The 15,124-nt window shown below is 47.3% G+C and overlaps 2 protein-coding genes and 1 long non-coding RNA gene across 6 annotated transcripts; 1 reads left to right on the forward strand and 2 right to left on the reverse strand.

Annotated features, from left to right (window-relative positions):
• The first annotated feature begins 24 nt into the window (after positions 1 to 24).
• On the forward strand, positions 25 to 4,087 carry LOC132074705 (uncharacterized). 2 transcript variants are annotated; one of them, XR_009418637.1, is made up of 3 exons: positions 29 to 288; positions 1,094 to 1,909; positions 3,744 to 4,087. It is a non-coding gene; the product is annotated as an uncharacterized LOC132074705 (long non-coding RNA). The 2 variants fall into 2 exon arrangements; XR_009418636.1 differs by lacking the exon at positions 3,744 to 4,087 and having other exon boundaries at positions 25 to 288; positions 1,094 to 1,962.
• Positions 1,055 to 8,035, reverse strand: LOC132074704 (acyl-coenzyme A thioesterase 5-like). Its single transcript, XM_059474671.1, has 3 exons — positions 7,504 to 8,035; positions 4,368 to 4,570; positions 1,055 to 3,562 (listed from the first exon to the last, which is right to left on the reverse strand). Exons 1-3 carry the CDS (start codon positions 8,033 to 8,035, stop codon positions 2,987 to 2,989), a joined length of 1,311 nt encoding a protein of 436 aa, XP_059330654.1. The 3' UTR covers positions 1,055 to 2,986.
• Positions 8,036 to 8,234: 199 nt separating this feature from the next.
• On the reverse strand, positions 8,235 to 14,737 carry LOC132074888 (acyl-coenzyme A thioesterase 1-like). Of its 3 annotated transcripts, none has more exons than XM_059474927.1 (3): positions 14,121 to 14,737; positions 11,706 to 11,908; positions 8,235 to 9,964 (listed from the first exon to the last, which is right to left on the reverse strand). In XM_059474927.1, the coding sequence occupies exons 1-3, from the start codon at positions 14,728 to 14,730 to the stop codon at positions 9,359 to 9,361; spliced, it is 1,419 nt and encodes a 472-aa protein (XP_059330910.1). In that variant the 5' UTR covers positions 14,731 to 14,737; the 3' UTR covers positions 8,235 to 9,358. The 3 variants fall into 3 exon arrangements, with proteins under 3 accessions (XP_059330910.1, XP_059330912.1, XP_059330911.1); XM_059474929.1 differs by lacking the exon at positions 14,121 to 14,737 and adding an exon at positions 12,894 to 13,989; XM_059474928.1 differs by lacking the exon at positions 14,121 to 14,737 and adding an exon at positions 12,333 to 12,882.
• Between the last annotated feature and the right edge of the window lie 387 nt (positions 14,738 to 15,124).

A 15,124-nucleotide genomic window follows, 5' to 3' on the forward strand; every position in this document is an offset into this window, starting at 1 on the left:
GTCCCAGGGCAGCTGCGAGCGCCCCCAGCTGTGGCCGGTGCAGCTCATCCAGCCCCCGAGCACTCGTGCTAATGGAATGGGATGGGCGTTCGGCCTGGCAAAGAATTACTGTGGCGGGTTCCGGGCTCCTGAGTACAAGAGCAGCTACTGGAGAGGGGCCAGTGGAGAGCCGCAGAGATGATGGATGAGGGGTCTCGAGTCTCTCTCTGGTGACGAGAAGCTGCGGGACCTTGGCCTGTTTCGTCCGCAGCAGAGGAGAGCTCACCAATAGATAGAAATTTCTCAAAGGTGGGTGCCAAGAGGACGGTGCCAGACTCTTTTCAAGGGTTCAGAAATCACATCTCCTTGTCCTGCCCAGTGACAGGACGAGGAGAAACGGCCTTAAGCTGAAACACGAGAAGTTCCACCTCAAGTTGAAGAACCTCTTTACACTGTTCCAGCAGAGCCCTGGAACAGGCTGCCGAAGGAGGCAATGGAGTCTCCCTCTGGAGACAGTCCAAATCCACCTGGACACATTCCTGTGTAACTTGTTCTAGATGACCCTGCCTTAGCAGGAGAATTGGACTAGGTGGTCTCCAGAGGTCTCTTCAAACCTTAACAAATGTGAACCAATATAAATAATGTAGCTGTAACTAAGGCCATAAGCAGGCACTCAGTTTAGTACACACTTCAGGAAATAGCTACACATTCTGCAGAGTGTCTGCAATGCCTCTTGAGTCCCCAGGTAGCATTGTAATATACAAAATGCTAGTAAATATACAAAATACATGGTTTTCAAAAGGTCCTTCTGTTATTTTGTCCAGGAAACCCTGATTGACAAAAAGGCTCTTTGCAGCAAAATTACATTGTTTTTAACTTTCCCTCCATTTAAAACAAAGTATCATTCACTTTTCCAAACAAGTAATTAACATCAAATTCTTACACATGGTTGCTTTTTAATAAAGGAAGTGTTTTATTTCTCTTTCAAATTGCATGTATCTGACAAAATCTAACACTGAATTATTTTAAAAGCTTGTGCTTTAGAAATTAAGTGTGAGACCTCTTAATCTACCTGTTTTGTTTGTTTTTTTTTTTTTTTTTTTTTAATTTACAGTTTAACATTTACTTCCTGAACCTCAGATTGCAATCTTGCATTGCAGTGCATATGCTGAGGTAGGACTGCAGTGTGGAGACACAGATATTGGCACTGGGAGAGTGACAGAACAGGAATAGGGGAGGTGCTGCTCTTGCACAATCGATAACAGCTCCAGCTACTGAAGAGACACAGGATGAAGCAGGAACCTTCACACAACAGACAACCCTTTCTCCTACAGTTGCTACTTGAAATGAGTTTGGAAAAAAAGGCAGTCTGACAGGTATGGGTGACACCAAGGAGCACATTGCAGCAGGCTCTGGTCCTGGACTTCTGGAGCTGCTTGTGTTAGCTGAGGTTCAGGCCCCAGACAGGACTTGACAAAAGCCTATTCAGCCGGTGAGGGAGTTTAGAGCCCAGGCATGAAGAGATATTTTGTGGAGTTTGCAGAATGGAGCTTCTCTTGTAAAGAGTGGATGAATAAATTGTTCAGTTGGCATTGATTGTGTGTGAAAAACACGTGACTTTAATCAAATGATAAGGAATAATAAGAGTTGCAGAAAGCTATTGAATCTGAGCAGCAGCATAATGACAGTTAACTGGAGAGAGATCCCTGAGAGCAAAGCAAAACTGAGTACACTAATGAAAGATTTTTATCTTCCTAGGCAGCTCAACTTCCTAGGCAACTCTCAAACTGGTCTGACAAAAATGACTTTGGAAGGAGAAATTTTGTTGATAGAGGCCCTCCTTCAACAGGCCTTCAGCACTGGCACTATTTCAGCAAGACACTCTTGAGAGATCAACTCATTTGGGAAGAAAATTCTTTCTACCTGAATGGTGAGGGGAAAAAAGGCACTAGCCAAAAATTATTTTGTATTAAAAAAAAATAACCTTGGGCAGTCATGGAAAAGCTATCATAGATTTGGTTTTGGGTGCTTTTTTTGGAGGGCATTGTTAGTTTGGTATGATTCTGAATCAATCACCACCATAAGGTGAAAGCTTTTTACAGTCAGTTTAAATCTACAGGCTAGGTTTTCTGCCTCCCAACTCTGCTTCTCCCCTAAGAACAGCTATCAGCATCTGTTGACATCACTACTAAAGAGTTCTACAAGTAATTAATCCCTAACTTAATGGCTGTATTTAGACATGCTCTAACCTATCCAACAGAATCTTAGTACCCTGAGTGTCAAACAGCAATCCAAGACATTACAGGAACAGACAGGTACATCCCAAATACAAGACAGTGCTAGTATTGCCATTCTTCTTGGATGACAAGGAAAAGTACTCTTCATTTTTCCATTCAGCACATAGTTCTTTTTGGAAAGAAACAGACTGTCACCTGAAGACCACAATGCTAAGTATACGAGCTTCATTTCAAGTAGCTTCAAATTTCTAGTAGGTTTCTTGATCTTCATGTAAATGGAAAACGTATCTGAAGTGTATATGGCTGTAAATATGAGAATTCTGGGGTAAGGTAGCTTAGGACTCAAAGTCAGAGTCATCATCTGGATGTCTACGTTTATCATTCGTCATTGCCGAGTGTGATCCTCTCTGTCACTGCTGAGGGTGCAGGCTGCCTGTTAACATTCTGTGAGGTGTAAATACTGCAAGGAAGTACCTACTACTCTCTTCAGGTACTTGTTTCTTCATATCTTGACCACTTTGAGCTGTCAAATTTGTACCATAATGCAACCTGCTCGTTGTTTCACATCTCCTCTGTTTACCTAGTTAAATTAACTTAGAGTGCTCCAAAGAAATCCCTTTCTTTTTAGATTTATACTTGTAACTAAGTAGTCATTTGGTTATTTTCATATTTCAAGGCTTGTCTCAGTCAATCCCTTCAATTCACCAGTCATTTTGGTGGCTCAAGTTCAGTCCTTGCAGATCTGCAACTGCTTGCATGTGTTTAAGTGTTCATCCCAAATGCAAGTGCAGAAACTCCTGAATCCTTCTCCAGGAGTGTTCCTGTGCGTGGGCATGTGCTTTGCTCTCTCCACCCCCCAGAACAGGCACCCCCAAAACACGATCCATAGCTACCTGACAAAATGGAGTAGAAGGAGGATCAATTCGGTGACCTGCTCCTGGATAACTCAGGAGTTCAAAGTTGTCTTTCCCATGCTGGCGTAGACGCCTGATTGCCAGCTCAGCATATAAGGAGCTCTTCCACATCCGATCATCTTCCCCTACCACTAAGAGAAAGTGACCTTCTGCTTTTTCAATGGGGATCACGCTAGAAGAATTGGCAGGATTCGTTGGGTCATCCAGAGCTTCAAAAACGTCATATACACCAGACTCAGAGACAGTGACTTTCTCCATATCAAAGCGCAGCCCAGGCAGAGTCGTCTCACCATAATGGAGGTCTGCAACTGTGTTTGAACTACAGCCAGAGATTGAGACAGCAGCCACTACTTCTGGCAGGAAGGTGATCATGGAGAGCGCTAAGTCCGCCCCTTTCCCAGTCCCAATCACTCCAACTCCTGGTCCTTTCACCTTCAGATAAGATAGGGGGTGAAGAAGAGAGGAAGAAAGGAATAAAGGAAGCATACATTATAATGGGATTAGCCATTAATTGACTTTGGAGTTGTTTTATTAAAAAAAAGGCTAGGTTAATTATTGATGTAACCTGTTGCAAAGTGACAGTCTGGACCCACGCTCCTCCTTCTGTTTACAGTCTTATTTTTCAGAGACACCAAGAGAGATCAAACCCCACAAAAAATGCCAACAGGCACAAGGCATACCACCACTCACTCCTTACCTGGTCCCTACTGCATATGTTAAGGCAAGTTTTTTCTCATTTTCCTAAAACAGCTAACAGGAAATTCAAGTCTCAGGAAAATAAAGTAACCTCACAAACTATATTTGAAGGATTAGATATGTAGTATTTGTCTTGTCTTTTTCTAGCCTGGAAAATAAAACTGAAAGCAACATTCCACATCATCAAATTCATTCTTTCAGCTACTATGAGCAGTATCATATCATCCTCTCTTAAAACGAATTGCTTTCATGTAAGAAAAAAACCCAAACAAGCCAAGCATTTTATCACCACTGGTCTTGTTTGGAGGATACTCCAGCATTCACTATCCTACTGATCAGCAATCTTCTAGCTCCAGCATGAATTTAACAGATACTTTGTGCTGGAAGACATTCACTCTCCCCAATCATATGCATAAGCCACAATTGGGCCTAAGCTTGCCCAGCAGAAACTGATACTCAAATATAAAAAAAAAGCACCACCACCACTTAGGCATAACTGCTAAATCCTCCCTAGTCCCAAGAGATTTCCCACTGCACTCACCTTTGGGTGACGCTGTAGGAACCTTGCTGCCTCCTCAAAGTACTCAAGTTTTAAGTCTTTCAAGATCATAGGAAGATCTTCAAAGTCAAAATATGGCAGAGAAAGAGTAGCAAAACCATGGGTAGCCAGGAGACTAGATCTAAATTCAATCAAGCCTCCTTCATCACCATACATGTCAATCACTCCTGGAAAGGGACCATCCCCTGTATTAAAGAGAAGAGTTACAGAGGAAAAGTTATCAAACAGGACACAAAAAACTATGTCGTGAAGAGTAAACAACAAAATGCTTAAGACATTTGCTATTAATAGTCATATAAGACATTAGCTATTAATAGTCATTATTTTTCCATTTGCACAGCAGAGATTTAAGAGAAGCAGTGCTATGTCCCTCTCCAGCTATTTCAAACTAAGAATAGGTCCAAGTCCTTACATTCCTGTAAAAATATATGAAGTTAAAGGTTTCACTCTTTAAAACAAAAAACAACAAAAAAAAAATCAAACAACAAAAACCCCAAAAAGAACAAACAAAAAAAAAAAAAAAAACACAACAAAAAATAATTAACAGTTCTAAATGTATTTTTCCATGGTCTTCACCTCCTGCCCTCAAACCAGTCATACACCAAGTCAGCTGTTTTCCCACAAAGTCACTTCTTAATTAGCAAAGTGCAAGCTCATGAGTAATGAGGCAAGAGCAGTGAGCCCTTGAAGTAAATTCTACAAAACTTACATAAACTCTGAAATAGCCTGCATTGAGCAAAGCCCAACAAAGATAACCCATTGTTAAAATCAACTGGACTTACTAGCTCTCTCTCAAGCTCAGCACTGTGAACCTTGGCAGGAGAGCTGCTCCTGCAGACATGATGAGACAGAAGGCCAAACTGAGAGCCATGGGTGCGGCTGTGTGTGCAGGATGATGTACAGATAAACGTGCACATACCTGTGCACAGTTTGTCCCACCAAACTACACAGATAATCAGAACCACAATTTTAAACAGCCGTGCTTTTGCAGCCAAAGTCATGTAAAATACCTGTATGCCAAGCCAGGAGATCTTAGGTTAAAAGGCTAAAGATGCTACTTAATGGAGCTTTAAAGACCCTAAACAAGCTATTTTTTCCCCCCTGGCCACCAGATGTCACATCTTATGTGTCCTGATCCAGCTCGCTACAACCATCTCAGTACAAAGAGGACACGCTTGTTGCAAGAGTGTGTTAATTCTCTGACACTACTTGTATGTGCTAAAGAAAAGGTCTCTGGCATTTCAACACACTTGAGAAAAGGAAATTTTCTTCCTTTTCCTTTTAGCATGTCCTTCCTAGACATGCTAAATGGTGGAAACCTCCCAAATTAAAGCATTAAGAAGTCAGAAAGGGACTGAAACATGCTTTTGGGTTCTTACTCATTCAGTTCTGATTTTTTTTTAATTGAAGTTCAATATTCTACTTGAGAGAAAACAAGCTGGGATAAATTTATTATAATGATATGGTCAGCAGTAACCTTTAGTTAGCAGCAACCAGCCTATATGGCAAGAAAATACGTATTTAATCATCACTCCTACCTGAAAAGCTTTCTAGCAAGAGCGTGTAATCAGAACATAGTCATAGATTAATGTGTTTCTCTCTCATGAAGACACTCTTTAACTTGCACAAGGATCCTGGACTGCTTCTCTGAGTGCCTACACATGCCTAAGTATATGGGTCCTGCAGAGCTCACTAAAAAGCAGGATAAAATGGGCTTGACAACTTTACCAACATTTAAAAACAAACAAACCTCCACATCTGTAACTCTTATTCCTTAATTGAGAAATCGCTTTCATATTAAAATTACATCATAAGCCCACTTGTCCTCTCACTTTTAATAAGAATGGTTCACATTTAAGATTCCTATCTTTAAAATATTAACTTTTTTTTGTCCCTGGAACAAAGAAGGGTATAGTCATAATGCTGTAACTGGATTCTCCATCATGAGGGATGGCAATATCATTTAAGCAATGATTCCAGACTTTTCAACACTGTTACAATGCCAGAGTTTCTAAAGGGGAAATTGCAGTTTCATCTTGCAGATGTTTGGATTCCCACTGAGCTCAGCAGAAATCAAACTCATCCTCTAAGGCAGGATAGATCAAAACAATGTCTCAGAGATGGAAAATCCAGCATGCTGACTAAACATCTGAAATTCAAAGTTCAGTCTCTGTTGTTTTTTTCCTCAGTGGACTTTGGATCCGTATCTAAATGGATTAAAAAAAATCATTGGTTTGGCATGAAAATACTTAGTAACTGTAGTGATACTTACAGGAGTTGCTGAACCAAGTAGTTTTAAATTAGAGGTAATGTGGAGGGCAGTTCCAGTACCCACAATACTCAGGGAACTACAAGAAGTTTAACTCATAGCTCAAGTGTACAAACACAGTCACTGGTGTAAGGTTTCATTTTCCAACACCACTCACAGACCATCAGAATATCACACCTCATAAAGCACAACCATCTCATAAGCAGAACAGGCAGAACTTGCTCATAAATCCATTTTGGCTTTATACCACAAAAGTATACAACTACTAACTGTAGTAACTCTGTAGGAACAGAGGTGAGATACATATATTTTTTAGAATTTCATCTGCTGCTCTGCTTCCTGGCTTGTGTTTCAAAGGGAAGAAAAATACCTTTTAAATTCAGTCCTACTTAGGGTATAATCCTTGGGACATTCAGCACAGGCTCACACAATGAAGCGCACCATCTTTTCTGGATGTTAGATTCTGGTACTCCAGAGCAAACATAAAAGCTACTGAAAAACCACAGGCTGAGCACAGCAACGAAGTAAACTCCACATCCCCTGTTCTCCTTTAGCTCCGGCCCGTCCCGCAAGAGCCGCCTCCCCGCGCCCGCCCTGCTCGGAGCCGCCGAGAAGGAGCAGGCGGGGCGGCCACGCGCGAGCCGGGCCCTGTAGCGACAAGCGCTTGGGATATCTTCCTAAGAGTTCAGGGCCACTGTCTGCAGGGCAGCGTTCGGCTGTTAGGGAATGAGGATTCCCCGGGTGACAGCCTCTGCGAGGGTTTATTTTACGAGATTTTCCTTGCTCTGGTCCGAGAAGGCGGGGGGTCCCGCCGGCCTCGGGGCGAAGGTCCCGGGCCGGGGCACTCACCCGGCGGCAGGAAAAGAGAGCCCCTTATGACTCCTTCCTTCAGCCGGATCCTCCGCACGCCGGGGGCCGTGAACAACCTCCGCACCTCGGCCTTGGCCATCACGGGCCCGGGTATGGATCCGGGCAGGCTGTGGCCCTGGTGGACCAAAACCTCCACCTTCATCGGGGCCGTGGTGCTGAGGGGAACGAGCCGCTGGTACGGCTTCTCCATGCCGGCGGGGGCCAGGCTCCAAAAGAGCCCCATGGGCTCCACGCCGGTGTAGTCCCCGCCGTGGGAGGCGTCCGTGCCCAGGTGCAGCTCCCCGCGACTGTCCGCCCGGTAGTGCGCGCACGACTGGAAGAGGCGGCCGCGCTCATCGGCCGCCACCGCCCGCAGGGTCACCGGCTGCCCCGGGCTCAGCCCCGCCACCCGCGTCTCTACCCGCTCGTCCGCCGGCCCGGTGTGGGGGGACACGGCCAGGCTGGCAGCCCGTCGGGCCGGCGGGGTGCGCAGCAGGGCCCGCACCGGGGCGGCGGCCAGCGCTCTCCACATGGCAGCGGCAGTGGCGGGTGCGCGGTGTGGCCTCGCGGCCCGCAATATCGGTATCGCGGCCGCCGCCCCTTCCAGGCGTCCCCAATAGAGAGCAGAGCCCCTCCCCGCCCCCCAGCCCCGCAAGGCCGCCAGCCCCGGGCCGCTCCCGCCTCCCCCAAACCATCCAACTGACTGGAGCAGCGAGCCGTGGGTATCGGTTAAAATTTCACTTTAATCCATTACAGTGGATACAAAACGCACAAACGGGCCTGACGCACAGGCAACAGTAGAGGCCGCATGCGGGCTGCAGGCACTGCCGGGTACAACATGTTCGGGGACACAGTGCAAGTGCGCCGGCAACTCCCAGCGTCTTCTCCTTCAACCCCACGCTTGGCTGCACAAAGTTACTGCCGATCCCGGCGGGGCTGAGCGCTCACCCGGCTGCGCAGAGAGCAGCGGGCGTGCAGCCGGAGCCCCGCTCCACCACAGCGGGCCGGCCGCCTCAGGCCCCTCCAGGCCCCCTCACGGAGCCGCCGTGCCAGCCTCACGGAGCCGCCGCCGGGCTGTTCTCAGCAGCCCTTAGGAGCAGGGAGCTGAGCCGGCATTTGGGGAATGTACAGGCAGGGAGCTCCGACAGTGCTGCGGATCTCCACAGCGATACCCAGCCGTGCTGAGGAAACACCCGGAAGCGACTCCAGGATGACAACTAACAGGACCTGTTCTGTTGTTTCTTCACGCTTATGAACTCCCAAAGACTGTTTAAATGTCTCATTTCTACTGCATGCTATCAAAACATCACATCAAGCTATGGGCTAGTTTGTTGCCTATAAATGTGAAGTGAAATATTCGATATTTTTAAGGCAGATGCATTTTAGTGGTTTGAGAGCAACAAAGGAGGGAGAAGTGCAAAGGGAGAACAGAAACATTACTGAAGGCACATTACTGCCTCCAGAAAAACTGGAATACTGGAACTAGAACACAAAGCTGAGCATCGGCATACATCTCCTCTGACAAGGCCAAGGCATGTTTTCATCCCGGTTCTCAGCTTGGATGAGTTACCTACCACTTCAATTCACACTCAAGGCACACAGCCTTACCACCATTTGTTTTCCACAGCTTATAACCTTGTACTACATAAAACAGGAGGCCAAGGCCTCTAACCAAGATTAGAGGAGGGTATAAAAAGGAAGCTGCTTTCTTGTTTTCACCAACCATCATCCTCCAAGAAACCTAATAGCTTATTCTCTGATGTTCCTTGTTCTCATTCTGAGCCATTTAACAAAACAATTTAACAGAACATTTAACAAAACCAGCATCTTCATCTGTAAAGTAACCTAATTCATATCAGAGCTTACTGGATGTTCCAGATAGCTCGCCTGTGAGGTGTTTACGAAAGAATGCTTGGATCTGCTGCCAAGCATCTATCTGTGCCTCACAGTGTGCCTTGGGCTCCCCTCCCCACATCACAGGCTTGCCAAATAGCAGGTGCATTGAGGCTGCACACATCGGGAAAAAGGGAGGTTCAATGTAGTGCCCTGCTCCAGGATAACAGACTATCTCAGGCTTTTCCTTCCCATGAGCTTGCAAACGTTTGCTCCCCTCAACTGCAAAGAATTCACTTTTCCAGTTGTGATCATCCTGGCCAACAATGAACAGGAAGCAACACTGAGCCTTCTCCAAAGGGATAAAGCTTTGCTGGTCAGGCCCTTCTAGTGGGCTGTTCAATGCATCAATAATATCAGCAATCCCGGACTTGCCGACCTTGATGCGTTTTGGATTGATCCCAAGGGGTGGAATGGTGATGTCCTTGTAGCGCAGCACCGCACCCACATTTGCCACTGAGGCATTGATAAGGGCAGTGGCTGTGATGCCCTTTAGGAAGGAGGCCATGGAGACACACAGGTCACCCCCCTTTGAGTGTCCAAGCAAGCCAATTCCTGGACCTTTAACCTGCAGGTGAGAGAAACCACAATGAACCACAGCATGCCACTTTAATATATTGCCATGTTTGCAGCTGTGTCTGTCCTAAATTTGGACCCCACCTACAGGCATCTGAGGTTCTGTGTACAGGGCCCGTGTCTGAAGGATCCTAGGCACTGTTCTGTGCTTGATTTATGATCCTAAGCCCTACTGAGACTGCAGCATCATCCTAACAAAGCTACAAGGTTCAGTGCTGAAGCAGAGTACAGCTGTGCTTGCAAATGTGCAGTCCCAGATTCCCTTTATTTATTATGCAGTTAATAGAAGAAGAGGGCAAGTGCAGGTGAGGCCTACTCTGCAGTTGCTTTCTTTCAGTGCAAAATGCTCAAAACCAGCAATGACTATGATATTGTCATCACTTATGTTAATGTATTTCTTATATTCAAGGTTCCCCTATTAAGAAGCTGACATGGGGTAGCAGGCTCCACATGAGCTGCTCTCCTGCTTCTCTACAATGTTTGGTATCTAACTCACAGGAAGTGGTCTGAGGTAGCTTACTCATTAAAATTCATCTTAAAAATATAACCTATTAAAACCATTTTTCCAGGAGAATTGTACAGTCCCCTGGAGTCAGTCTAGACTAGGTTACCTTCATTTTCTTTTACACAAGGCAAATTAACTAGAATAGGAAAGTTAAATGACCTTACTGGGTGCTGAAACCCTGTAAGGATACTGGAAGAGGGTTAGCTAATACCACAACTCTTCAAAATTCAAAGACTCTCAGGGGCAAATAGGCTCTGAGACAGCATCAGAATCTAATACCTTCTGTGTCTTATCACCAGTGTAACAGGCTTCACACCCATTAACTTTGAAATACGGGAAGGAAGAAATTAGAAAATATGGCTGAAACTTTGCAACATATTAAAAATACAGCAAGAATAGCAGTGGAGGTGTTAATGAGAGGCAATGGTACTGTACTGCTCTCAAGGGAAAAAAATGCAGGGTGAAGCAATTTTCAGATTTTTTTGGGCAGAAAAGTGCCATGAGCAGTTAAGGTTAAGGTAACTAAAAAGCAGACAAGACCTTTAAGAACTACTCATCTTTCTGAGATTGAGGAAGGTATTTATTTTCATTCTCCAGAGAAACCAAGTGTTGGTTTGTGCAATTCTAGCTACTTTCACTCATAGCTACTTATAAGGAGATGCAGAATTGAGCAGGGCTCTCTTCCAAGAGGTGCTGAATTAGAAGGATCCCTAAGTGTATAACTAGCTATTAAAACCCATACTTATGAAATACCAACATTTGGAGTGATTTTAAGAGATTATAAAATACACAGCATCAAATGTGTATCGGTGGACTTCCTTGAGTTTCCTTGGTTTCCCTGAGATGTAGATCACAGAAGGCTATCATGTGCTCCACAATTGAAAAGGACATTTAGTTCTGAGGGACATTCTACAGAGCATAAATCTGAAACCCCCACTGCAAGTCCAGTAAGCCTCCAGGAAACTAGCACCCTAGTTATGACACTGGGTTGAATGGAGTAGAAATTACCAGTATGTGACCAATGTGTCACTGTTTCACTTGGGCAGATCAAAAGGAAGAGATGGAATAATCTGCCAGAGAGCCATTTTAATGGGAGTTAAAAGATATAAAACAATAACAGCCAACTCAACAGCAATGCTATTTTAAGTACAGCAGCTCTGCCCCATCTGTAGTCTGACAGGACCTAATTGATGAGAGTTTGCTGTAGAGATTCAATGAACAAACTAACCTGGGTGTGGTGTAACATATAGTTTACAGCTTCTTCAAAATATTCCAGGTGGAATTCCTTCATCCCTTTGGGGAGATCTTCATAGCTGTAGAAAGCCAGAGCCAGCACAGCAAAGCCGTGATTGGCCAGCAGGCATGCCCTGTATTCAGGGAGTCCTCCTCCAGTTCCATACAAGTCAATAATTCCCGGAAAGGGGCCACTTCCTGAGAGAGACCACATAACAGGACACATTAACCCACAATTTTTAATTTACATTCCAAATTCATAGGCCTTGGAATGCGTCTTAAAAATAAAAATATACAGCAGCAGAATGGTATTGAGAGTCCTAAATTAGTATGACAGTTTTAATGAAGTGGCTACATTGCTTCAAGATTAAACAAACTAGCATAATTTAGCAGGTCTGCTAATGTTTTAGATAACATCAGGAAACAGGCAGCTGGAAGAGAAGGGATCTTTTGACAGTCACAATTAGTTCTCTGTATCGTGTAAATTCACTGCAAATGTATTAAGCTCTGCTTCAAAATCTCATCTTCTGACGGTTCCAACTTCTCAATTTTAGTGTAAATGCACCTCAGTCATTTATTCTGGGATTAAGAGAAGAAAGTATTTGAAACCAGCCTTGCTTACCTGGTAAAGGAAGCATTACATTAGGTTCATCATGGGACAGGGACTGAAATCCAGAGCTGAGAGGGATTGCTGCAAAGTACTAACTGAGTATGGAAAGGAGGTGGCCAAGAGGGAGACTTCCATTCCTGCTCAGGAAGGAGGGTGAGGCTTCCCTCAGGTGTCTGCACATTACCATCAAACCTATGTAACAAGCAAGAACTTGAAATTTACCTCCAGCCTCAAGAAGACAGATGAAGTCAGAGCCTAAGGCTCTGGCTGGCTCAGCACATATGATTTTAGAACTGTCATGAAAGAGTTATCTGGGACAGACAGGAAAGAGAGGGGAGAGGGGAAGGCACATGATACATAGAGGAGCTCCTTGGGGTTCCAGAGACATGCTTGGTGAAAACTATTGGAATAAGAATCCCAATATTACCATGTAGATTGTGCCTGGGCCAGTCTGACCCTTGCTGCTAGGCCAAAGGCGGCAACTGTGGTGTATCACCCCAGAGACACCTTTAGCTTGCTGGAGGTTGCAGCTGGGCACTGAACAAGTCCAGGCTTGTTAAGAACTCCGTTTACCTCAGGAAGGAAGGCTTCAGGCGAAGGTGAAGAGAAAGGAGACGGATTCTGCCGGAGGGTTGATATCCAGAGCTTTATTCCATGGTCACAGAGGTCTGAATCACAGGCAACAGCTCCAACAGAAAGCCGAGCACATGATCTGATTCACCTTTTAAGCTCCAGGGGGAGGGGAGGGAAGGGACAGGTGTGCCACCAACCAGGTGGGAGGGGGAGGGTCTCAAGGGATGAGGGACACCTAAACAGGCCAATGATCACCAGGCCTGAGGGGCATCCTTTGAAAGTGATGAACCACACAGATGCCTTACTGGAATGTTAAGCCTGATTGACAGGACTCACTCAGCAAGGGGGCGAGGGGGAAGGGGAAGAGAGGTATTGCCACACCTGGGAGGTGACCTGGAAGTCTAAAACAGGACATTACAACACACCGCAACAGAAAACCTCTGTATCATGGCGGGAAGGAAAGGTGGGATACTGTGGGGGTATGGCTACTGCAGAACCAAGGGAATGCAAAAGTTGAGGTTTCCTACAGAAAACTAGCAGAAATCTGGACAGGTGATGGAAAGATAACAGAGCATTTGTCAGGCAATCTGAAAAACTCACAAGCCCTTTCCATTATTTTCTGACAAAAATCCTGCCCGGGCAAGTCTCTCCAATGTTTTCCTTGACCTGCTCACGAACAGGGAAGAACTGGGGACAAATGTGGCGGCAAAAGGCAACTTGGGCTACAGCAAATAGGACACTACTAAGTTCAGGATGTGTGGAGAGGCTGGAAAGGGAAGCCACAGATTTAAACTCCTCAGTTTAGGAGAACATCTTCCACTTACTCAAAAGAATTACCACCTGATTTTTCTGGAAAACAGTAAGGTGCAGGAAAAGTGCCTTGAAAACTGGCTGACTCCACCTCCCATAGCATTTGGGAACAAAAAGTGTACTGTGATCAATGTCTTCATATCCAGTAGAAGTCAGATAAACAGACACACGGGCTTCACCCACATGAGCCTGCTCCGTGTGAGCAGTACGGCCGGCAGATCAAAGCTGGTCGGGCTGATCAGGCCACGGCTTGAGGAGTGTCCAATCCCTACTGGCGAGACGCACCTCCCCCTTGTCCTCTGCCGGGTCGGGAGCGCTAGGGGAGCCCAGAGGCGCTCTGGCTCCGGACCTGCGAGTGCGGGACCGAAAGTAGAGGAAGCAACGTAGGGGAGGGAGCCCGGCATGGCCGGTACTCACCGGGGGGCAGGAAAAGCGTCGCCCGGATCCTCCCTTCTCGCACCGGGATTCTCCGCACCCCGTCCCGCAGGAACGCCCGCTCGTGCTGCGCCTGGGCCAGGAGCCGCCCGTGGCGCTCCCCGTGGCCCTCAAACACCTCCAGCTGCAGGAGGAAGGGGCTCTGCACGTCCCGCTTTACCAGCCGCCAGAAAGGTTTCTCGGGCTGCAAAGCCCAGAGCAGCCCCATGGGCTCCAGGCCGGAGAAGCTGCCTCCCGGCAGCGCAGGACAGCGGGCGAGGTCCAGCTCGCCGTCGTCGCCCGCCTGGTAGCGGGCACTGGCCTGGAAGAGCTCTCTGGTCTCGTCCCGCAAGGACGTCCGCAGAGTGACCTGCTGCCGCGGGCCCAGGCCCTGCACGGTGATGGCCAGCGGCTGATCGAAGAGGCTGCGGGCGGCGGGCGACAGGCGGATGGAGGGGGCCATGGAGGAGAGTCCCTGGGCGGGGGCTGTCCCGGGGCTCCACGCGGGGCCGCGGCTCCGTGGGGCTGCAGGTGCGGGGCCGGGCCAGGGCAGCCGCCTCTGCCAGGCGCGGAAGCTGGCCCGGCACAGGGAGCGGGCACTGACCTGCCACATGACTCCGGATCGCTCCCGCCTCTGGAGGCGGATTCTGGGGCAGATCCTCGCGAAACCAGGGCCGGGCTGGGGCCTGGAGTGCCGCTGGCACGCCCCGGCGGGGAGGAGCGGGGCGGCAGCTCCCTTGTCCCGCCCGCCTGCTTCTCTCCTGCCTGCCTGCCGGTTTCTGCCTCCCTACTTCCCTGAATGCCTGCCTCCTCTTCTGTCTTCCCCCCGCTGCCTTCCCCGGCTGTGGGAGGCTTCATCCAAACACTGCCGAGTCCTTGAAGCCCGTCTGGGCCTCGGCGAGCTCCTCGGTGTCTCACCGAGCTCTCCCGGGCCGGGCGGTGGCTGCGGGCAGGAGACGAGCCACCGAGCAAAATCGCAGTCGGAATTCACTGGAGGGAACGGCCGG

This window comes from Ammospiza nelsoni, chromosome 6, assembly GCF_027579445.1.
Source record: "Ammospiza nelsoni isolate bAmmNel1 chromosome 6, bAmmNel1.pri, whole genome shotgun sequence".
Taxonomy (NCBI): domain Eukaryota; kingdom Metazoa; phylum Chordata; class Aves; order Passeriformes; family Passerellidae; genus Ammospiza; species Ammospiza nelsoni.

Excerpts from the sequence above, each read along its gene's own strand:
- LOC132074704 (XM_059474671.1), bottom strand. The coding sequence starts at position 8,035 with ATGTGGAGAGCGCTGGCCGCCGCCCCGGTGCGGGCCCTGCTGCGCACC. Across the intron at positions 4,571-7,503 it reads CTCTCTTTTCCTGCCGCCGG|GGGATGGTCCCTTTCCAGGA; the intron begins GTGAGTGCCCCG and ends TCTTTAATACAG. Across the intron at positions 3,563-4,367 it reads TCCTACAGCGTCACCCAAAG|GTGAAAGGACCAGGAGTTGG; the intron begins GTGAGTGCAGTG and ends TCTTATCTGAAG.
- LOC132074888 (XM_059474927.1), bottom strand. The coding sequence starts at position 14,730 with ATGTGGCAGGTCAGTGCCCGCTCCCTGTGCCGGGCCAGCTTCCGCGCC. Across the intron at positions 11,909-14,120 it reads GACGCTTTTCCTGCCCCCCG|GAAGTGGCCCCTTTCCGGGA; the intron begins GTGAGTACCGGC and ends GGTCTCTCTCAG. Across the intron at positions 9,965-11,705 it reads ATATGTTACACCACACCCAG|GTTAAAGGTCCAGGAATTGG; the intron begins GTTAGTTTGTTC and ends TCTCACCTGCAG.